The sequence below is a fragment of the Dermacentor variabilis genome, chromosome 3 (assembly GCF_050947875.1).
Source record: "Dermacentor variabilis isolate Ectoservices chromosome 3, ASM5094787v1, whole genome shotgun sequence".
Lineage (NCBI taxonomy): Eukaryota > Metazoa > Arthropoda > Arachnida > Ixodida > Ixodidae > Dermacentor > Dermacentor variabilis.
This window is the reverse complement of record NC_134570.1, coordinates 96,437,915-96,462,336: the sequence shown is the minus strand read 5'-3', so window position 1 is coordinate 96,462,336 and position 24,422 is coordinate 96,437,915. Positions and strand designations below refer to the sequence as shown.

The 24,422-nt window shown below is 43.4% G+C and overlaps 1 protein-coding gene across 4 annotated transcripts in view; it reads left to right on the top strand.

Annotated features, from left to right (window-relative positions):
• The window catches only part of Set1 (SET domain containing 1), a 54,193-nt gene that overhangs the window by 2,574 nt on the left and 27,197 nt on the right, over positions 1-24,422 (top strand). For all 4 annotated transcript variants that reach the window (XM_075685993.1, XM_075685991.1, XM_075685992.1 and 1 more), the window contains 6 exons: positions 834-1,104; positions 1,680-3,436; positions 11,050-11,223; positions 12,376-12,442; positions 18,862-18,981; positions 21,589-21,853. In XM_075685993.1, coding sequence (XP_075542108.1) covers positions 834-1,104; positions 1,680-3,436; positions 11,050-11,223; positions 12,376-12,442; positions 18,862-18,981; positions 21,589-21,853 — 2,654 coding nt within the window. The remainder of the gene's footprint in view (positions 1-833; positions 1,105-1,679; positions 3,437-11,049; positions 11,224-12,375; positions 12,443-18,861; positions 18,982-21,588; positions 21,854-24,422) is intronic.

Below are 24,422 nucleotides of genomic sequence, written 5' to 3'. Positions count from 1 at the left end.
TGCCCATCAGTTTTCTTGGCTAAGTGCTTTGGGTGGCATCATGCAGGGCATGTTCCAATGCTTTTGCATTACTATGTGCATATGTTATACACAAGTTAAGCAGGAGAAACATGGTGTGATTTTGTTCTATGTATGGCAAATTAACAGTAAAACCATCTGCATCAATGGGGGCAACAGGCGGCACAGCCATCTTTCCAACACACCATGCATTGGCTCTAACACAGCATCATATTGTCTATTTTATGATGCAATGTTGTCGCCGAACTTTGGCATACATGCTCGAATAAGACTTTTATATGTGTAGTTAACTTCATTGGTGTCTAAATGTAGTTGTTTACCGACATGTACATCAGTGGAGGGGTTAAAGTGAAAAGAAGTTGCATAGTGTAAGAACATGAGGATGCTATAACTCCAAAGCTTTAGCAGGAACACTGACAGTAGTTTGCATCACATTTGTAGGGTAGCTCAGTGAATATGGCGTTGCGCTTGCTGAACTCGAGGTTGCGGGTTCAATTCCCAGCCATGGCGGCCACATTTCGATCAAAGGCAAAATGTTAAAATGCTCATGTAGTTAGAGTTAGGCATGTGTTACAGAAATGCAGGTAGTCAAAACTAATCCGAAGCCCTCCACTATGGCATCTCTCATGGTGCCAGAGTTCTTTGGGATGTTTACCCCATAAATCAGTCAGTCAGTGTTTTTCAAATGTCAAAAAAGTAAGTTTTGCATTTCTTGGATTTCTCGTTCTGTTTAAATGTAATTCATGTGTACTTGGGCTTGGCAGTTGCTCTGACAAACGCATGTTGAGGTGCATTGCAGTCTCTATGCTTTCCAGATTGATGAGCACTATGTGGGAGTACCACCGCCACTGGAGGTGACCCTGACCAATCTCAATGACAACATTGGCAAGGCGTTCCTGGATGACCTACTCAAGAAGTTTGGGCAGATAGATGAGTCTGTCGTCTACTACCATGCACGTACACGGAAGCACCTGGGCTTGGCTCGCGTCATCTTTTCGACCACAAAATCTGCCCGCTACTGCGTCGAGAAGATGCATCTTTCCTCAGTCATGGGAAACATCCTCAATGTTTTCCTTGATCCTTTTGGTGAGCTTGCCCTTCTTGCTTGTGTTCATGATGCCTCTTTAATGACAGAGGACAAGCTGATATACAGAGGTACCTGTTGACCACAGGCATAATTTTTGCTGGCTGAATTTATCCACACTATTATGTTTTCATTGTGTTACCTGCAATTTCACTGCAGATCTTTGGAACATGCACTTGTGAATGATTCTGACAAAATAATTGAAATTGTTATTTCATGAGAAACTTGAAAAGTTGTCAACAGTCAAGAAAAATTTTAGGGTCAGAGGTTCTAGCTAAACTATTTCTTCAACTGACTTTGCCAAAAGCACTGACTTTACCAGAAGGACATCTGATATGCAGTGGCAGAGCAACAAGGAGTTCTATGCTTTATATACTGCTATGTTCTCAAGAGGCTTAAAGGCACTTAAAGGCGTTCTGTCTCCTTATTGTGTATTTTTCATCATCACAGACCTTTCCATGCATGGGTTCTTGTAGAAATGAAAGTAAGGGCCATACCTTCTTTCAGGGAGCCAGCTAGCATGGTTACAAATTGTACAGAAATGTAATGGACACTTTAACTGTTGTACTTGCCACAGGTCGAGAGTGCCAGCGGCTCTACGAGGAGATGTCGTCGGACCGTCCCAAGTTTTCCGAGCCAACACCTTATGTTCCTGATCCCCCTCCCCCTCCATCGCAGATTTTGCCAACGCCACCACCTGCGACACGAGTACACCATCCATCTCCAGCTCCTCCCCCACCTGCCGACTATGGCTACTCCAACCACTCCGATTATGGCTCGGGATCATATCGTTCTAACCAGTCAACCCCATTGAGTTATGACAGTGGCTATTCTTACTGCTCGTCATCTCAGTATGGAGCACCCTCTCATTCTTGGGAAGTGAATCACTCTGGAACATCTTGGGGGGCTGATGGAATGGCCTGGCAGCAAGGGTCCGCATGGGACCCCCACGCCGATGCCATTCCCCCACCCAAGCAAAGTCCGGCTCGTGAGAGCCTTGACACACGCATAGAGCTGCTGTTGAAGCAGACAGAGGGCAGGGGTGGATTTCTGGATGCTGGTGGGCCGCCATTTGGAAGTCCGCCTTTTGGGGAAAGCCCGGCTCCTCAGCAGAGTTCTCCAGTGCTCTCCACGACACAAAGCTCCGACGGACTGGCAGGAGTTCCCCTGCCACCACTGCCTCCAGACTCGTCTCCTCTGCCACCGCTGCCAGAGAGGGATGAACTTCCGCCTCCACCGCCTGAGGAAGAAGATGAAGTTATGGAGCTGCTGTCGACCCCACCTTCGCCGTTCATATCGCAGCACGAGTACCACCACTGGGCTAGAATAACGAGAGAGGCAAGGACCAGGGACCTCTCAGACTCCGAGCTCGATGATCGGCGTGCCGATATGACTCTGCAGTCAAATGATGAAACCAACCAGTCAGTGCCAAGCACGCGAGACTCCACACCTGTCCATGACGAACTGCCAGAGCCACCACCAGAAGAGGAAAACGTGACCGGAAACCAGGTTGATGATGACGATGACGATCGCATGTCACTCTCATCGCTAAGCAGTGGCGAAGAGAAACTGCAAGTGAATGCTCCGCTGCCCGAACCACCCACTCCCACCGTGTATCTTACCCAGGAGGCTACTGCAAGCTCGGCTGCAGTGGCGTACCAGGCCACACCGGGAACGTCTTCGATGTACGCACCAGTCTCCGTCTACCCGAGCGCGCACCCCATGTATCCGAGTCAGGAGGTGCAGATGATGGCGCAGATGGGTATCTGGAAGCCTGGCATGGGATCGGGTGTCCAGTCACTGTCTCCACACCCACAGCAGCCACAGCCGCCACTTCCGCCATCGCCGATTCGTTCAGGGTCGGCCTATGGCTACCACAGCAGCACTTCGACACCTACAGCAGCCACGGTTCACCCACCTCCGCACTTGCCTGCCTACAATCCACTCTACCCTCCGCCACCGCTGCCCCGCTACAGCCCAGCATCGGTGCATTCCCATCACTATGCACCTCACTACTACCCATCGGCATCTACACCACCACAGTATGGGCATGCCGACTATTCGGCAGCCCGGATGCCACCTTCACCTTACAAATGGTACAACACTATGGTGCCAGTGCCTCGTGTTGGAGTTGCTAGGGCAAACAGCCCACCCATGCCTCCAGGCACCATGAGTACTGACCCCAATGCACCGACGGTTCGTGCCGTGTTAGACGCCCTGGTGGTGGAACTGAGGGAAATTGTGAAACGGGACATATGTAAGCGCATGGTGGAAAGTTACGCATTCAAGCGCTTCGAAGTCTGGTGGGACGAGCAGGTTTCAGCTGCATCTAAGGTACGAGTGGTTTTCCTCATCTTGTCTTGTTCTCTTCTGCTGAGTGTGCTGTGCATTGCGAGTGCTTTGTTTTGTTGCATATGGTTGTGTGTGTTCACAAAATTGCTGTTAAGTGGGATCGCTTCTTCAGCGGGAAGCTACGCAAGATATGCACAAGTAGGACTTCAGTGTGAAAGATAGGATCTCAGTTTTACATACACAAATACAATTAAACCTTAATGTAGTAAACTAATACCCCTGTCACACTGGGCACTTTAATGTCATTAGATTCAAATGACATTCGGTGCAACGAATACCATTCGACCCGTGGTCGTGCTACACAGAAAAAATTCATGTCATTCGGTCATGATATCAATGCCGATCATTCCAAAAAAACAAGGGCAAGAAAAGTAGAACAAGGTATGTGTGAGTGTCTGAAAAGTCAGTCAATTTAAAATAAAATTGGGTGTTGCTTCACTGAAAAAACATGCATATAAAACATCTATTTCAGAACTTCGGGCCACCATAAGCCAAAACAAGGCTTAGCCAGCTTAGTGGTAGTAGCCGATAAATTGAACACAAACATTAAGACTGACATGGCAGTGCTCAACGATGCTCAGTTGCAGTAGGTGAAGCGGTTTGTTGCTTCGTACATGCACACAAGCGTCCATTTGTTTACAGTATGGCCGACTAGTAAAGCTACGGCAGCTAGACGCCACTGAGGTGGAGAATAGAAACATTTTGTGACAGCCTGCCATACAGTTTTTCTCTTGTTAAAATGACAGGTACATTAAAATATGCAAAATAATTGCCTTTTTACATGAATTCTTCTTAAATTACGATTGTTCAATGTCATCCTTTGCCTTGTTTCTAGGGGAGAGAGTACACATTTGCTAAGAGTGCGAATCCGAAAGAGTTTCTCCAACTCATTCGGTTGCAGAAGTAATTCAATTCTAATTGCATTAAATACCACTTTGTAGCAGCCAAGTAATCTGATTCGATGCTAATGCCATTCGGTTCTAATGACAATAAATTGTCCTGTGTGACATTGGTATAATGTGGGCTTCGGCGTATATGTGGGCTTCGGTAAATTCGCCTTCGGCGAGAACAGCGCTAAGGACACGGACAAAGTGAAACATGTAGAAAATGGCACATTGTGCTAACAACTGATATTTGTTTGCAACAGACTAACATTTCGATTGTGGACTCTCAAACGTGCTCTTGAGAAAACGCAGAGGTACCAATGCCAGCTAGCCGAATTACTACCAATAGAACATGCTGATGGGCGTGAACGAATTGAGGAAGTCCGAGTCATTGTGACAGGATATTGAGGGAGTAGGTTCACCCCCATGCTGGATGTCGGGCCTAATTGTTTGCTGCGTCTGTGGTAACACGAAGGGTAGCGCATTCGAATGATCGAGTTAGTCTGTTCTTGTTGTTCCCCTGTTCCGAAGCCTCGCGAGATGGTCCTGCAGAGCAAGCCAACAGATGTACGACAAGTCTGTGCACTCTGTTGACCCCCAAGCCAAAGAGGGGGAGGCTACTCCCTTTTGCGCCTTAGTAAACCTGCTATTAGATGGTGTTAGCAGCGCAACGCTCATGCCATCTCTTGTACTATTCTGCAACCACACCGACTGCTGGCGGTGCTCAGCCACGCAGAGAGGCTTGATTACAGGAGACGTAAGAGCCATGCGGGGAAAACATTGGGGGACACGTGAGAGTCGAGCGTTCCCACAAAGTACACTGCTTTGTCCTAAGCATAAATGGATGGTAATTTTCACGTTTTTATGCCTTTGATGAAGCATTCCAGCATATTTAATTGTTTGTTCGTGGCAAAAGTAAATGAAATCTGCGTGCAACATGTCAGTTTTCTATATGCCTTCCTTTTGTCTGTGTCCTTAGCGCTGTTCTTGCCTGAATAGGAGTAACCAATTAGCCAATACTTTCACATTGATATAGGAAATTCTCAACATATTCCATTTTAATTGTCATAACTTGGATGTTCATAAAATGCAGTAAAGGAAAACCTCTTTAGTTTAACCCTTGTTAATTCAGAAAATTGGATAATTCGAACTCGTCCTCTGCTTCCAGAAAGCGTATGTCTTATTTATTGGCATCAAATTCGTTAAGATTGTTTTGCCACGCACTGGTTGATTCGTACAACCCTCAGATTGCAATGCAAAAGAGCAAAAGCGGCACTAGTGTCAAATAGAAATGAAGTGGTGGAGTCCGCACCACCTTAGTCATTAGTGGGAGCCATAACAAAACAGTGGAACTCTTTGTTTCTATTTGTGCCTTAATAGCAGTTATTCTTGCATTCACCACTGCGCACAAAACCTGATGGCCATGTGCCTTCAGAACTGTGTAGTCGCCATCCATGTTTGCATCGATAGTGACCACGGTTTCATTTACAGCAGTTGCGGCAAACGGTAAAGTTTTCGCTTCGTGTACATTTTGTCTGCGCGCCTTCATAACTGCCTGGTCACTATCCGTTATCAGGTTGATAGCATTTGCAGTGGTTGCGAGAAGCAGTAGTTTCCTGAACTGCATGATTGTCATGCAGTAGTGTTGCTTTGACTTGGTGTGTGCGCTGCTCATCTGCTTTTGGAACAGCATGGTCATTATTTATGATTGCGTCGATAATGACTGCAGTTTTCAGAAGGTAGGCACGAGGCCATCACTGTTTTGAATGCTAACTAGTCATGAGACAAAAATTGAAGCTTCTGCACTTTTGTGCAAAATAGGAACAGAATGTGCAGATTCACTCAGTAAGTAAGTATTGATGTAGAAATCATTTGTTTATTGTTCTCTTGGTACCGTCAATAATTCAACATTCGGTTAATTTGGACATCTTTTCTGGTATCGTGACATCCGAATTAACGAGGTTTTACTGTTGCATTCTTTAGCCTCATTATGATCAAATCTGTTTATCCGTGATTACAGTGTAATGAAATTTCACCACTGCCATGTAGGAAGACTGAGGCAATGGAAACTGTACTGCAAGCACCATTGGTTAAATTTTTAAATTATGTGGGGTTGTTTGTTAATGCAACACACCCAGCAACCTAGCCAAGTCAGGTGCAGAAGCAACGAAAGGCCACTGCACAAATGTACAGTATGTACAATGTGTTAGTCCGTGGGCAACAAGCATATGTTTAAGGCAGTGTGCTGTAGCATCTGCTGTGTACGGAAAGCAGTATACATACACATGCACTGGGTGAAAGTGTGACAGGTCTAACTGCAGGGCGTCGGGATAGGAATTTGCTGATAAATGTGATGCTTAATTGATGAGCTTCCTCGAAAAACCAACTGCAGAGACTACTGAAGAAACAACTAACCTTGATCAGCTGCTGTGTTTTGAAGCTCAAGTGATCTCTGTATCTCTCGAAGGGTTAGCCCACTCACTGAGCCTTCTGTGGTTCGTTTTATTGGCCTTGTTATCCAAGCACTTTATAGCCAAGTGTGTCACAAAAAATCGCTTTGTGAGGGAAGTTCATTGTAGAAGAAAGAGGAAATTAGATGGTATTTGTACATTAAATTTTTGTCATTGCTAAAGAAAAGGATTTGTTGTCCCGGTTTCCTTTTTGTAGATTTTTTATACAATCTACTATGTGCACACATGATAAATAGAATCCCCTCCCAGTGTTTGTTCACAGACATTGTACAATCGGTGCATTTATACACAACCTTGCCATCTCTTTTGTTTTTGTGATCTGAACACTGTACGGAGGCAGAAACATCAATGTTTATTTTATTTCTGTGTTGCCGAGTGTACGTTTTTACCACACCTTTTTGCAGCTCTCAAGGGTCGGAAACGTAATTCTTTAGATAGGAGCTCAGGACATCCTTTCTCTGATCCCATTTTTAAAGTCTCGCACTGTGCTCGCGCTGCAAACAGTTTTCTTCATCCTTGCACCTGCCGATCTTAGCGGTTAGGGTGTGTTGCAGTTTACCATTGCATCTTTAAGTGCATTCTATTTGACCTGTGCAATCTGCGAATGGAACCATTTTGATCGAGCCCAGAAGGATAAGTAGGCACAGCAAAATTTTCTAGGAAGGGCTCTTTTGCATTCATTGCTTACTACTGGCAAGGCATGGTGAACAGGTATAATCATATTATCTAGGTTGCTGATTTCAAGTAACCCATCAAAACTTGTTAGCAGTTCTTGTAATCGAGTGGTTATCTAAGCCATTTTGTTCAGAAGATAGTGCAGCAATCAGGAAATCGGGAGCCTGTGATACCACATTCTCGAGAAATCAGCGGATTTCCCTTCTGGATAAAAGCATGGTTGCAGATTACAAATGGTGGCAGCAAGCAGGCTTAAAAGCAAGCAAATCAACACACGCTGTGTTGGGGTCTGCAAAATTCTTTGTATTCACATTTATTCTGTGTTGGAGAGAAACATGATCCTCTTTTTTTGTTTGAACTTACAAAAGCAGACAGAAACACTAAAATAGTAATGTTGTGACAACTATGATTTATTCTTCATTGGAGAGAAACATGATTGTCCTTTTCGTTGAAACTCCCAAAAATAAACAGAAACACTAAACTGTTGCGACAAGTGTGTTAATAACTGACATCACAGAATGCACTAGAAACATAGTTCGAACCATAAGTGGGGACAAGGCGGGAGTGGCCATAAAGCAGAACTTATCAACCACACTGCGTCTGTAATCATTTGTAGTCTTAACGATAACAAACCCATTCAACAAGAAAAACAATAGGCTGTTGGAACAATATACACTCTAGAGCCCTGACATTAATATCTGAGCATACACAAGTGAATTTTGTAGCAGCCAGTTTATTGCTGACAAGGGTCCAGGTGAGGGGATACAGTTGGTACAAGTCCTAGGCTTGTCACACGTTATGCAATTTTTGACAGGCTCAACCAAGGGGGCCATACTCTTGATCACTCCTGACAGGACTACCTTTTGTGCACACTGATTAGCTAAATACAGTGAACAGGGTGCCGGTCGATCTGGTTAGGCGTTGGACACTCATTGTGTCACTTGCCGCTGTGTCACTCAAAAATACCTTCGAATGTGACCCATCAAGAATGCAGCCTTATTTCTTTGCAGATGTTTGTGGCTGGCAGTTCAGTGCACTGAACGGCATGCATTTTTTTATGGCATGCATTTGGAGTTACTCTGCTCCGTCTATGTGAAAAAAATTTGGTAACCACACTGTGAGAACATCCGTCATGTAGGCAAAATGAATAAGACAGTAAAATCGATAAGTTGTTTTTAGCTTTCAGTGAAAATTTCAGTGCAAATGCAAATGACCTTTCGTAGGGCCTCTCTCTCATAGAGTGAGATTACTGTGTTTTTCATTGTCTCTGATGAAGGTGACAACCCTGACACATCCTGCAATGTCAGGTTAGAAATTTTGTGCACAAATTACTGGTATCTTTTAATGTTTATGCTTGTACCTGCTTAGCCTGTGATTTATCGACCATTTAAATGCATTTGATGCTCCACATGGTGCCAATAGATGAAACATAACCCAGGAGAGATATTCTCATCCATTTGGTTTTCAGGGATACAATCACTTAAGCAAGATATCACGTGGCCAAACTTGGTCACAGCGGCGACCTTGGGGACAGCATTGCTGGCATAGTACCAAGCTTGCTGTCGTCCGTAGTCACCTGCTTGTTCAGTGCTACTTATGCAAGACCTCACAAAGGTTGTATATCCCCGAAAGCGAATAATGAAAATACCACCTCAGCACACCTTGCGAGAAATGAGTTACATTGCGTCGATGTGAGGCCTGTTACATATTCCGTATTACGAATTCAGTGTGCACGTTTCTTTCTAAAAAAGTGGGTTGGAGAATTGCCTGCAAGTTACAGTCGGATACGAAACTGAAATCAGCTGTGCCTGGCTCGCGATCTGCACAGAGTGGCAACAAGTCAGCATTTCAACTAGTCTGACGCAGAGTCACGAACAGGCTCGTGAAAATGATAGTAATATCTCTAAAAGGGATCACTTGAGAACATTGCCCTGCAAACAGCACAGCGAAGTGCAAGTGTCACAATGATGTGCTGCCTTCATTATGAAAGCTCATTAAAAAAGAAAGTTTCCTTTCTGTGAAGGTAAATTGTGCATGTCTTGTTTTGTTCCAGTCGCAAATGTGGGGATATCTTTGTTCTTTAAATTGACTCCATGCTACATTCAGGTGCGCTTTTTAGAGGTCAGGGCCCCTTTAGAGCTGCTGAGGCTTGCAAGGACTGATTTTGTTGGTTTTATGTTTTATGTGCCCCGTTACCAGTTCATGCCGTTTGGATCTGTTTTGCTCTGAGCCTGCGAAAATTGGGTGTGCGTTCGATTTGGGGGCACATTAGAATTGTGTAAATACGGTAATCATGGAGCGTTTAGCCAGCCCTCTCTTGTACATCAAGGTACAGCAGCTCCCTGAGAGCTGTAAAATCTGGGACATTAGTAGTGGTGGGTTCGTGCTGTTCTTGTTTTGCAAGAAGGAGGATTTCAGAAGGCAAGCTCAGCCATTTAATACTAAGTGTAGTGATATTTTGGTTTGGCTAAATTGGTTTTAAATGAGTAGTATATGTAATTGATGTTACCTCGGCAAAGCTGCAGGGCTGGAAGACGCGTTAAGTATTCTTATTGACAGTGTTTGAATAATACCTAAGGAGATAGATAAGGTAACTCATTAACAGTGTTTAAATAATACTTATGTGGAAACATTAGATAATCAATTTATTTCCATAAGTTTACAAAAGCATTGCTGCAAAACCACCTGGGTCCTTAGCAATACTGCTAGTTCTGGCCCCATGTAAATACAAAACGTCATTGCAACTCAGATTGAATGGTAACATCAATTTATAATAAAGATTCATGTAACATAAACGAAATTGTTATTGCAGAAATTGAAAAATCAACAAGTAGCAAAAGCAAAACAAAACCACACAATTGAAACATTTTCATTATGGATTAGAGCTTGCTTAAGAACATCTGAACTTCTTGTACTCCTTTTATTGTCCTTGAAAAATATGTAGCCCACATAGCAACATATCTTTGTTGCTATGTAGGCTACCCTGCACCTATTTTTGGCCTTAAATTATTTAAATAAAGGTGCTGTGTGTTCATTATACTTAGATAAAGACAATTCGGACTGCTCTTTTTTGAAGCTTGATTACAGGATGTAAATGAGATAGATACGTATGACCCCATGTCCCGATGCAATAGTTTAAATGACTATGACAAATACGGAGGTAAATAATTTGTAATGTCCATGCAAGGAAATGCTGACAGAGCACTGGTGGGGGATGACATGGGAACCTGGTAGTTAGCGGATGTGGTGCAAATACCATACTATTGTGGCCTCCGAGACCTTCCGCATTCCACATGTGTGGCCTAGTCTCGGAGGTCATGCTGAGGTGTGGCGCACTGGTTTTTGGCATTCTCAGTTCTGCATCATTTTTAGCAAGTGGTAATGGTGACATTTTATTTTTATTGTTTTAAATTTTTGTAACAAGACGTATTTTTGAGCATTCTGTGTTTGGCTTTAGAGTTCCTACTAACTGTGTTGTTCATCTAATCACTAGCTTGTTTTTGTTCTCTGCAGCTGTAGGTGGCATGGAGAATTAATTGCTGCTAATTTTTTTTTTTTCTGACAGTCAAAGACTTCAGAAGCTACGAAAAATGATGCAACCAGCAGTCAAACTGTGTCATCATTATCATCTCTCTTTGACGGTGCAAGAAGCGAATCTGGCTTCTCCATTGGTGAAAGTTTCAGTTCCGGTTTTGGGTTTGGTCTTCGAGCAGCCATGCCAAGAATGCCATCGTTCAGGGTAGGTGAAGTCTTCCTTATGTGCCGTGCTGTCTTTGGTGCGTCAGGTCGCTAGGTACAAGACTGGTTGGCGGAAGATGAAACTTGAGTAATAAAAAAAATTAGTGAAGGAGCATTTGATAGTATGTAGGATCTAAGATCCTAAAGACTACACTCGAACCTCCTTATAATGAAGTTGAAGGAGGAGCTGAAATTACTTTGTTATATCTGTTACTTAGTTTTATCCATTATTGCTAGCTAATGCAATAACACTTTCGTCACCGCATGAAGGAGGCGGGACATAGTGATGTACGTTCAACGTAAAAGTAAAGGGGGAACGCTGCTGCTTGAGGGAAGGATTATGTTTAACCAGTCGTACCTGTTTTATTATAGAGCGCTGAGATGAAACTCTAGTGAGAAAGCATTCCTTGGGAGATACCCTCCATGTCTAGGCGTAGAATGAAAACCATTTCAGGGATCCTCTGAGATGAAAATACGTGCATACCAACATCATAAACTTCACTCTTACAGCACTGACGCATGTGGAGCATGCTCCACATGCCTTACTTGTAACGTGGAGCAGCCTTAGTGTGTTAGGCATGAGTAAATATAAATTAAATCTATTAAACAGTCTACATAATTTAAGTATTTGTATTGAAACTGTGGTACAGTGAAAGTTATAGAGGCATAAGTAAAAGTACCGCCACAACATGAGCTTATGCTGTCTGATGTTTCATCATCATCATCATCATCAGCTTGGTTTGCCCACTGCAGGGCAAAGGCCTCTCCCATACTTCTCCAACTACCCCGGGCTCTGATATTTGCAATGTACCAAAACTAAGGTCATATCACTTTAGGCTGTGCAGGCATAGTAATGTTGGTTGCCACAGTGCATTTTTGAAATGTGTAATTGCACAGGATGGTCATTATTATTCAGCCATGTGCTGGACAAATACATCCTTGTGAGAACATTAAGTAGCAAACATGCTAGTCATTCCAAAACTTGGCTAGTCTTTTCGAGAGTGGCTTTTAGTTCTGATGATGTGCTGTTGTAATTGTTTTAGTTTTTTCTCATAGTTTCTGGAGGTTGCCTGTTTCACATGATACCAAGCCATGCCCTGTAGGGTGTCCTAGTGGAAAGCATGAATGCAGGGAATTTACTTCATGTTTGCAGAGAATACGAAAACCACCATCACCACCACCTCTTGATGATGAAGATAGCAAAAAGCCTGACGATTCAGGTAAGCAAAAAGCAAGGTTTCTGAATTCGCATGTGATATTTTATTGCTCCTTCATTCATAGTACCATCTCGATGGTGCAAGTCTCAGTGGACAAAGTAAAATACTCATGTCCAAAACTGATACCAATCAGAATAACGAGAATTTAATGTTCTGGCAGCAAGCAAAGCATTCATGTCAAAGGTGTGCAAACACTCGATATTTCAAAAGTGAATCATGTAGTTCATGTTATTTAATTAGAGAATACAACACTCAATACAGTAGACTCTTTGGCAAATCCAGAGGAGCCAAATCTTGGGATAGGAGGATATATGGGAACGTATAATTACTTTTCCACAGACCCAACGAAAAAAAAAAAAAGTGCGTGACATGAATTGCAATTTTCGTTAAGCTGAACTTCAACAGTGGCAAGCAACTCGTGCTCAGCAGGAGGCCTGTATCAGTAGACTTGGTGGAGGCAACACTGCTAGTTACATGAGAAGGAAAAGGTGTCTCTGTTGAAAAACAACTACAGTCGAATTCATTTATAATGATACGCGTTTTAACAATATATTAGTTATAACAATGAGAAGCTGCTGCACCGTCGACTTTTGTAGGTTTTCCATGGTGAAATAACCCGCTTACTACAATGCACCAATGCCGCATTATCGGTTATAACGATGAAGTCTGGCTGCTGGGTGTCCGAGTCGAAAGGTATTGAAATGCGAAATCCTTGAAAAAGAAGAAAACGAGAGATTCGAGCTGCTGCACGATGGGCCGCTGCTCCAACAGCTGCCGCGCGCTCATTTTCCAGCCATTTCCGTGCGGCTCTTTCCCATCGCCCTTCTACCCCTCCGAACACGAATGGGCTGCGCCCATAGCTCTGCGCCACACCACCCTCCGAAACATGAATGGACCATGCCAATCGCACTGCTCGCATCTTGCTCGCTGGCTCCTCATTCAGCGTAGTTCTGTATGCAGCGTAATCGCCTGTGTTCGTCTTTTGCAACGAAATCGTTCCTGGCCACATGGTTTCTCGGCCTCTTTTGACTTGCCGCCAAAATGGAAGATGGCTGATCTGCCCGCTGATCATCGGCAATGCACGATGTTGCCGGTGAAAAGACAGCACACGGCTATAGATTTGGAAACTAAGTGCTTCTAACAGATGCGACGATTGTTTGAATGTGCTTGCATCGGAGAGCAACGGCGATGACAGCAACGATGACGCGGTAAAGCAGGCTGCCTCAACGTTATTCTCACAGGAGGCCTGGCAGATGATTCAGTCCCTCCGGGCAGTGACGTAGCCAGAAATTTCGTTTGGGGGGCAGAGGGGGGCTAACGTTGCGGCTCGGCCTCCTCGTTACAGAATTTGTCGAGGGATCAAATACATTAATAATAGCTGCATTGCCATTGCAAAAGATGCTGCAAACGAATTCTTGAACGCTACACACCGTCAAGACCGATAAAATATGTATTTTTTCATAAAAGAATATAGTACTTGTATGTCTCAAAAATTGTGCTCAAAATGACTCGTATCAATGCTTCCATGTTTTCTGTCTAATACCTAAGAAAATATCACACGAACTTCAGAACTATATCAGTTTGACACTAGCAAAGCAGTGCATGCCGCTGATATGAAAAATGTGAAGGCCATGAAATGAACAAGTTGAGGGCAAATATTTTAATGAAACTTTGTTAACCTCCCTGCCTTCCTCTCATTTTCATCTCTCTTTTTGGTCATTCAAGAACCTCGTTAACATTTTTGTACATATGCAATGACCAGGGGAAAATCTCAGTGACGCCGTCCTTTGTTAGAATGTATTGCGCAGAAGCAGCTGTCATTGGTCGTGTATTGTAAGTAATTGCACTGAAGTTATAGTCGCAACAGAGAGCACATATAAAAAGCAGGAGTTCTGCAAAAGATGCGAGGGTGAGTCAAATGAAAGTGAGCCAATGCGAATATATGACTAACGGTGTGGTTTAAAAGAAGTATCCATAAGCATTTAGACATTTGTCCCACTGACTAACTAGTCACGTGATTCCCCTCCCATAAAACTCCTTGGGTTGCTGCTATAAAAAGTCTGTAACCGACTCTTTCACATCATTGTCTGACACGAATCTGGTTCTCTTGAGCTGTTTTTTTCTTCAAATGCTCCAAAAAGGGGAAGTCACAAGGCGACAGGTCTGGGCTATATGATGGATCAGGGCTGTGTGGAAACGCATGATGCCTTACGTAGGACATTAACTAATGATGCGTTTAATTTTACAGTTTTGTCAAATTGTATGACACTGCTGTGTTTAATATGATGGTTTTGTGAAAGTGTACGACCACGTGAACAAAATGTGTGTGCCTCTGCTGTTGTCTTTGCCAGTATGGGGGCGAAGGACACCCTCAAGCCATCCTTGAATGGCTTTTCCCTTCACCTTCCATCACATCTATATGTGATAACCCAATAAAGAATTAATCAATCAGTCAATGTTGCAGCGTGTCCGACTGGAAGTTTGCCAGTTTTGTGTTAACCACATCAGTGACGTGGGGACGGGCATTGTCGTAGAGCAAGATGACCCCATTCCTCAATTTTCTACATCAGTTGTTCTTGTTTGGGACACGCAGCCGATCTGACATTTTACATTATCAGAAACAATTGATAGTCTCTCCAGGTTTAGCAAATTCAATCAATAATGGTCGCTGACAACTGAAAAAAAGTCTACGCCTTTCCAGCGGAAATGACGGCCTTTGCTTTCCTTGGGGGTGGTAAATTCAGATGTTTCCACTGTAAGCTTTGCCGTCGTGTTTCAGGCTCATAGTAGTGGCACAATGATTCGACCTGGTCACAATTGCAGACAAAACGTCGTCACCCTCATTGTGATACCGGATTAGATGAGTCAAGGTAGCGCTGAACCTCTCTGTCTTCTGGCGGTGGTTCAACATCTTGGGCATTCATTGCGCACACAAGAGCCCAACGTGTTCATGAGTAATGGTGTGACCTGAATTGTGGCTGATGTTCACACGCCCTGCCAATTCATCTATGCTTATCCTCTGTTCTTGTCTAATCAGCCTTTGCAATTGTGTTGGGGGTGATTGCACGGTGGCTTTGGCCCGGTCTTGGATCGTTGTTGCAACTTTCACGTCCTCCTTTGAACCGTTTTCGCCAACACTTCACAGTGGGCAATGAAATGCACTGTTCAACATACACGGCAGCCATATGGCGACTAATTTCTTTTTGGGAAACACCTTCAGCTGTCAAAAACCTCACGACACCACACTGTTAAACTTTTGGAGTGTCCATTATGCCACGAAACCAAGTTCAAACCAGTGTGCGACAGCATTAAAGAACCTTTATCCTCACACCTGTATGTCACTTTTGTAAATAAGAGATGACTCTGTGCCACACGCGTGCCTCGCACATAATGAACTGAACCATTATTGCACGGGGTGGGTTGGATCACATTCATTTTACTCGCCGTCGTACATTAGAAATGTGAAGATACAATGGAATATACAAATGCGAAGATACAGCTTGATAAAGGGCAAAAAAGTGTCACTGGAAACAAAGTTCACTGCACGTATACACAATACCTTGCAACAAGATGTTTAAATATACATATAAGTCTCCAATAAATCTGCGTATCTAAGAAAAAGTCACTGTATAATGCGTCAAACAAGGCAAATAAACATCCTGCGCAACAACAGATTCACAGATCACAGCCCCTCCTCCCACCACTCCCCCTGATGTATAGTGCGCAACAGGAGGCGGCGCGCTTCCTCCCCGCTTTTCTCCCTTGCACACACAAGATCGTCGGCTCACCCATGCCAACCCACTTTCACTAGCACATACAGCATGCGGCGCGCGGTCACGATGTTATCGCCCTTGGATTTCATACGGAACATGAGGGCGATGGCAGGAATGCTCCTGGAGTGTCCATATAATTGCCATTGCAATAATATAATAAGAGTATCCGGCAACTGTAGCGTCCCGTGGCACATTACTCTCCGCAAAAGAAGTTACAAAATGTAACTTTCACCATACAACAATTTGCTGTGTCGCAACAATCTATTTTTTTTCTTTTGTGAGGCGGGGGCGCAGAAATGAAGAAGATGCAACGAAAGCATGTTGGCCATAATCGAATGCATACTTTGGTCACCTAATGTAGCTACCGAAGGAATATAGAAGAAAATGTGAGACGCTTGGTCCATAGAGAACCATAGGCATACTGCTCGGTATTCTACACAGGCGAGACAACATTTTCCTGAGAGCTTGCGCTCAAGCGAACATGTTGCAATCCGTCGAGTCCCCGCAGTGATGGCGGCCAGCGACGATGCATTGTTTCTTTTTCTCGTATGCAAGCCAGAAAGTGTCCAAAACTATGCCAGGTGAAAATCCACTTGGCCGGACAAAAACGAACGTGCATTGAAGTGCACCGCACGGTGGTCAGGGCAACACGAGAAAAACGCATGCGTTCTGGCTGGTTCCGGCAGCCTGTGAGTAGCGAGGAAAAAAAAAAAAAGAGGGAGGCCCAGTGTGTCCTTGTGAATAAAACTCGAACTAGAAAAATGAATAAGACCGTAGTTACCTTTGCTGGCTTTAGTGTCTTGACATTGATGCTTTGGCGCAGGTGACAAAAAAATGTTGATATTTTTTTCTGTGACATAATGGCACAAATGAACCACCACAATGCTTCGTCTCATCAGACCTTGCTGTGTGCTTTGTCAACTTGTCTGATAATGTGTTGATTTGGCTTGTCTCATTGTATGATCCGATGTACGACTTTAGAAAAGTCAATGCACCTTTGGCGTAAAATGTTTATAACAACATTAAACCCACAAAATTGCAGAGTTGAAAATCTAAAGCACGACTTTGGAAATGTCAGTGCACCTTTCGCATGACAAGTTTATGGGAACTTCATACCAATAAAGTTTCAGAATTGAAATTCACGCGCTCCATAGATTTTGGGACCTTTGCATGATGCCGCGACGAGCCCACTCGCTATCAAAGCGCCCTTGAAACTTTGTGCTCGAATGGGGCTCCTTGCGTTAAGATATGTGACTCCCGGTGCATGGACGTTGCCATAGAATCCAGCCCGATTTCGCAATGTTAGCCCTGAAATGTCTGAGCGTGAAAAGGACATTCTAGACAAAATCCTGCACAATTTTCAGCGCCGGGGGGTGTTTTGGCCGGCGGCGCACGACAGCACGAAAAAATTTCGGGGGGGGGGGGGAGGCTGGAGCCCCATAAGCCGCCCCCCCCCCGGCTATGCCCCTGCCTCCAGGGCTTCGTTTTCGTGAGGAACCTTCCGCTGCACTACATAGAGCGCTTGGATGCCTTGGAGAAGGATATCGGCAAGCTTTGCGTAAAGCATGCATGGCTGACTGACATAGGCTTTTCTCGTGCAAGCCAGTGAGAAGTTTGTGGTGAGATGCTTGTGGCGATCTCTCCTCAGTGTTCTTTCTGGATTTCTCAAGCTGACAGGTTGCCATGGCAGCCTTCTCGCAGTTTTTAAAAGGCCCCTTTCGGGGCCACCGAAGTGATGCCTCGGCGGGGCTCGCATATCGCTTGCCACCCGTGACACCTCTTTGCAGTTGTTATAGTAGTGCCATCCTTTAACGCCGACAGCTGAGGCTTGTTACACACGATCGGAGCGCCCAGGAAGCAAATAAACGACTGAACACAATCAGCAGCCGGGCGGAGGAATTTGAGGGGGAGGGGCACGGACCTCCCTGCCTATATAGTTTTCTCATATCAGCTCTGCCATCCCCCTATTTAGATTTTTTCATGCAACCCAGTTATAACAATTATCGGTTATAAAAATGGAATTTTCGTGGCACTTGAATGTTGTTATAAGTGGGTTCGACTGTAGTATGCTAGCGTCGACGATGGCTTTTAAACTTGCAGGGATGACACCAAGAAAGCAATATCTCCATGTTCGCAAAGTATCAACATGTGCTCCTCTTTGTTATGATCAAAAATGTTTTTTTTTGTTCGCCTAGAAACTGGGATGTAACTTCCTGTGTTGGGTTCGCTTGTTGATGCTGAATCCTCGAATTTCATGTCATCTCGCATTATTCGAAAGGAACTTTACGGGTGCTTTTCGTCATCTGTGAGGACTCATGGGTCTACATCAAATCGGTGTTAATCTTTTTGAAATTTCATTGTGAGAACATGATGAAACCACTTCCATAAAGTTCTGCGTTCATCTGGCTTCGTATCCAAGACGAACATATTGCGAAATCACTTGTGAGGTAATTTTGAAAAGGATCGAAGGCAGCATGCAAAGTACAAGGGGTTTCAAGAGGATGTATGTTCTATACAGCACATTTGCATAGCACTGATTTATTTCTTGTGAAATTTTTTGCACCAAGTGTTTTTTGCTACACTGTGTTGAAATAGAGAGCTACGCACATAGTTCTTTTTGAACATACAATTCTATATATGCTCTTCCAGATTTGGAGTATGAGGAAATCTCGGATTCTGATACTGATTCGCTGAGACAACGAAGAGTACCTCCACTTATTGAAGAGGAACAAAGTACTCAGGAGAGCGACAGTGACAAGGCAGATTCTGGTAATTGACTGCAGCGATTTTAGCATGTTTTCCACTATATCTAGATGACGTTATTTTTCACTGTGTATTTGCCAAATGAAGTTTCTTTCAGGGAATCTTACCCGCAAAATTATATTATGGGTTCTGATGAATTTCAAATGCCACTGTCATGGAGCCAGCGGTAGAAAAAAATGGCAACAATAGATTTTGGTAATGTAAACAATGTATAATGAAATTCAATTTATAGTCGTTGGGAACAGTTTCTTTTTTTTCTTTGTTTTTCTTCTTGTGATAGTCTAAACATTCTTCAAGACACATTAAGTAAAAAGCTTGCTGTTGATGTGAAATAAATAACACCGCTAAGATTTACGAGTCTTATATTTACTTCCTAGTACTATTTAAGCAGTTGTCATAGTTCATTCTCTTACAGACAACAAATGCTTCGTTTGCTATAGTTGACTTTATTCTTATTGCTAAATTCCTTAGGAAAGTTTTGTTTGCAAATACAGTTAAACCTTAATATGATCAAGTTGGTAAAATTGGCAGTTTGCTTCGTTATATCGAAATTTCATGTATTCTAATGCGATATTTTATGGAAATAAGTACAGCCGCTGATGGATTTTTTTTACCTAGAAGAGATTGCAAAATTTAAATTATTGAGCAATCGAGGAAACAGAACAAATTTGAACGAGAAAAAAAACAATTTTGTTGAATTTTAGCATCGGAGATGAAATATACAATTTCATGCCACGTTGATGATATAGTACATCGGCAGTCCGAAGCGAAGCCAGCCACACTTTCGCATCCACTATCATGAAAAGAGCCAGCAGCAGGGAGCGAATGTATTGTCTGCCTCGTGCTTCAATGCGTGTCCAAAACTCAAGATTACGCAACCTCCAGCACTAAACGTGCGGGAAGACAGCGCACGGTGCCGCGCCATCTCAGCTCACCTATTCTTTGCATGTGTGGCATGTTACCTCTAAAACAGGGCATACAGGCTGTGTGTGCGCTCAGTGACGCTGGCAGCCACGATGCAGCCGCAACCGCGCTAGAAGAGGAGACTCCAGCCTCAGTTGATTGCATTACCGTGAGCTTTTTCCCTTGCTCATGCGAGAAGATGGCACTCCTCAGGCTATCATCCTTCTTAGCTCACCCTTGCGCACTAGTGTACAGCACGCTGGGTGCGATAGGTTCTTGGCGCTTTTGGACTTTATACGGAACATGATGGCTGCTGTGCTTCCATGGTGGCTCATGGTAGCGTCGTGCACAATTTCAGAGGCACGTTCGCAAGCAGCCACATGTAATTCACACATTTGACCATCTGCCTCCACAGAAGTTTCCATTTAATTTCTGGATATTTTCTTGTAGTGGCAGTGAAATTGCGTTATGCAGTTAAACCTAGATATAATGAAGTCAGTAGAAACGGCACTTTGCTTATTTATATTGAGATTTCGCTCTACTGAAATGCGATGTTTTATGCAAATAAGTACAGTCACCGGAAGCAGCAACAGAAGCTAGCGGCAACAGGTCACATCATGTTTTCTTGGCGTTCTATGAAACTGCATGCGTCGCAGGACGAACTAGTGCAGTGTTTAGTCTAGGCATGGCCAACCATCCCGCTTGTAATTGTTGCGGAGTCATTAGATAAATACAGAATATCAAATGTGCTATGGGCCATATGGGGGATGAGATGCAGTGGTTCTTCATAGACAGTGATTAATTGCTTTCTGAGCGGTACGAGGACTTCAGTAAATAAAAGTTTTACTCTGTGAAGGTAAACTTCACTTATTTTGTCTTTTATGTTTGCCAGAATTGGAGGTATGCTACGTTTTTCTTGATAATATTTGTTTGCCCATTCAGTTTCTGCTTTGTTCGGGTTAAGGAGCTCTAGTGTAATTTTTCTGTTAGTTTTCTTCTTGGAACCCGTAAAAAGTGAGTGCACATAGGATTCAGGGGCATGCTAGAATTTGGCCATATACTGTCATATGAATCAGTGGTAGGTTGTGGTGTTGTTTCTGTCTCTTGTTTGATTTGACCGATCAGATAGTTAGAACAATTTTGTCAGCCTCCCCAGGGTCGAAATAACGGAAGTTGACTGTATTGATGTTGGTACTTCTTTAACCCTGTAATACCCGAACGCACATCCACATCAAAGAACATTGGAACAAAATTTTCACCTTTATTTCTGGGCGTGGAGAGTACATTTGTGTGAAAAAAAAGTTATTTGAGTTAGAACTCTAGTTATGCAGTCACTAACTAATTAGAAATTTGTTTGATATGCTATCCACAGCTCAAACTTCTCTCTACCATATGAAAAAGGGAACTATAAGTTTAACATTACGTTTACTGCACTGTAGTCAGCATTTTGAATCATCACACTCAGCGTAGCATGAATGGTGCATTGTACATTACAGTAAGAGTAGCTTTGTTCCCATTTTCGGAAGATTTAAAGGTGAAATGCTTCCGACAGCACAGATTTCAGAGGATCTCTTATTTGGTGGTTTCTCATTGTCATTCAGCAGGTGCAATTGATACAGTGTCGCGTGTAAGCATGTTAAAAAGGGAAAGAAAACATTTGCTTTACTTATTCTCCTTCTTAAGACAGTGTTGCTTGCATTCTCGTGGCAGATTCAGATTCAGAGTCTGAGGAGAGCTCAGAGTCCGAAAGCAGTTCAGATGGCGAAGACGACGAAGTGTCCTCTTCATCGTCGGAGTCTGCGGAATCAGATTCTGAGTCTGAAGTTGAGAAGAACGAGAAGGCTGCCAGCAGTGACGAAGAGCTTATACCGTCCAAACCAACGGGAAAGGGATCCCGGATTCTTTTGGAGTTGTCTGCATCCGACATATCGGAAGATGATGAACCTTTATTGGGCACAGGCATCGTACAGCAAAGGTGAGAACAGAGTTTTCTATTGCACTGTGTGGATCTTTGTTCGTAGCTGCAATCACTCCTTTCTCGACAAGTTCTTAATGAGCATACCTGCCAACTCTCCCGAATTTTTCATGAACCTTACAAATTCAGGTGAAGATTGTGTTCGGGAAAAAGTATAGCTTAACCCTTTGAGGGTTAATGATGTAAATATATGGCACCGCGAACAAGTCCAAAAATGGTTGATGCCATGTATTTACGGCGCCGTCTGTACGTTTAAAAAACGCGCCAATTTCCTAACTTTTTCTTTCCTATCATGTGCTGCCACTGTGTGGGAATACAGGAAATTTTTTGTGCACTTCCGTCTCTTGGTTTTTGTTGCATGGTTTGTTTTAAAGCTAGTTTGCTCCCGCCCGTGCGTCTATGTACTACCGCTCGCGCATTGGCGCGCGGGCGGGCGAGTGGCGGTTTGGTTTTTTTTTTCTGCGGGCCGTTTCGGCTTCTTGCACTTGCAAAACTGATGGCTATCTCGTTACTACTAATTGCTCAAAGGGCTACCGCTTGGTTCTCGCTCGTTTAGTGCTCATAAGGGTGCGCATAGGAAGGATGCCGCCATGCATGCGTTTCCGTTGTTGTTGTTTTTTTTACATTCGCGAATACTAATTGCTTCTGGTTGACGATAAGATGAAGATTAGCGCAAGTTTTTCACACGTTTTGCTTTTTTGACGAGCACACAACCACACAGTTTTCTTTAGTGCAGTCACCTAACGCAGTTCGATTACGCTATGGACGTAAATATTAGTGCAAGAGCAGGAACAGGTGAGAGTTGCGAAATATTCTCGTGTGCATATTTTCAAAACCTTGAACTATGTGTATAACAATGTATGAAATTTTTAATTCTTATATAAGTTTATTTCCTTTTTTATTGTTGTTATTCATGAATGAAGATACATATATACCAATGCAAAATATTTTTTGCATTGGTATATGGAAATCCTAGAAAAATTACGCTAAATTTTTTTTTGAGATAAGTTCCTAAGAAGAATTGGAATCTGCAATAAACAAAAATCGACCCTAGGCAGTCGCATATGGCGAAAAAAATCGACCCTCAAAGGGTTAATGGTCTGTGACCACAAGCCTTGGCAAGTCTTCTAATGGTGAAAGGATACCAGAGGTGCACTTGCTTTGGGCAAGTTTATTCAGAGAAGTTCCTGTAGCAAGCAGAATTGGTAATGCCAACATTGCTGAAGAAGCCACTGATCTAAAGATACATGAACAAGCTTCTTTTTCCCTGAGCAGCGCAGTTGAACCCACTTGTAACAATATTCAAGTATCACGACAATTCCATTATTATAACCGATACTAATTGTTATTACAGGGTTGCATGAAATAGATCAAAATATGGGCACGGCAGAGCTGTTGTGAGAAAACTATAATGGTGGGGAGTCCAGTGCCCCTCCCCCGCCACCTTCCTTTAGCCGGCTGCTGATTGTGTTGACTCCTTTAACTGTTTAACTCTGCTTCCTGTACGCTCCAATCACGTGTAACAAAATGCGGCTGCTGGCGTTCAAGAATGGCACTGCTATAACAACTGCAAAGAAGGGTCACTGGTGGCAAGCAACATGCGAGCTCCACCAAGGTATTGCTTTGGTGGTCCGAAGAGGGGCCCTCTTTCCCTACCATGGGGAAAATAGCTGTTTTTTGTAGGTTATGCCAGATTTTTTTTCCGAAGGAACTACTGCACTCAATATTAACCGTAAGTGCACTTAGTCTGGTCATTACAGCTGGTAGACTGTTATCTCTGGGATCGTTATAAGTGGGTTCGACTGTTACTAATAATGCAGCATGGGGGCATCGTAGCAAGCAGGTTATTTCGCCATAGAAAACGTACAAAAGTTGACGGTGCAGCAGTTTTCTTATTGTTGTAACAATATATAGTTAAAACCGGTCTCGTTACAAGTGGGTTCGACTGTACCCTATTTTGGCACTTATAACCCCCACCAAAAATGAAAAAAAAAAAGATTGACAGTAAAGTCACGGTATGACTTACGTGTAAAATTTTCCTTGAGGTGCTGTTTCACAGCAGTGAAAATTTTGCCTAGGAGTACCTATGTGTTCATGGCAGCAAGTGTCACGGTGTCGTGAAGCCACACTTCTGGAACTCGTCACTCATGTGTTAGCTCATTGCACATACTCCCCCTAATGCAGCACTGCACTTAAGCCTTCCCTCCATTCAGTGAGCTTCCTTTAATTCAAACTCTGTTTAGGTTGAACAAATTTTCTTGCCCCTTCTAGTTCGAATCATAGAGATTCAATTGTATTAAGCTGAGCTGTATTACTAAGTCTCATTTCTACAGTATCAAAGCAGCTACTGTTACCGTGAGATGAGGTTTTGATAAGAGAGAAAAGGATGCAGAAGCAATAGATGGGCGGCGACTCTGCTCTGCTCGTTGTCTGCTATGGTGTCTAGTGTGGTTTGTTCATTGTTTGTGGAAAAGAAGGACCACATCACATTTTAATGGAACTAGAAAGTCAAGCTAACAAGTTTTGAAATTTTCTTTCTGCACCAAAATGACCAAAATGCAAGAAAATA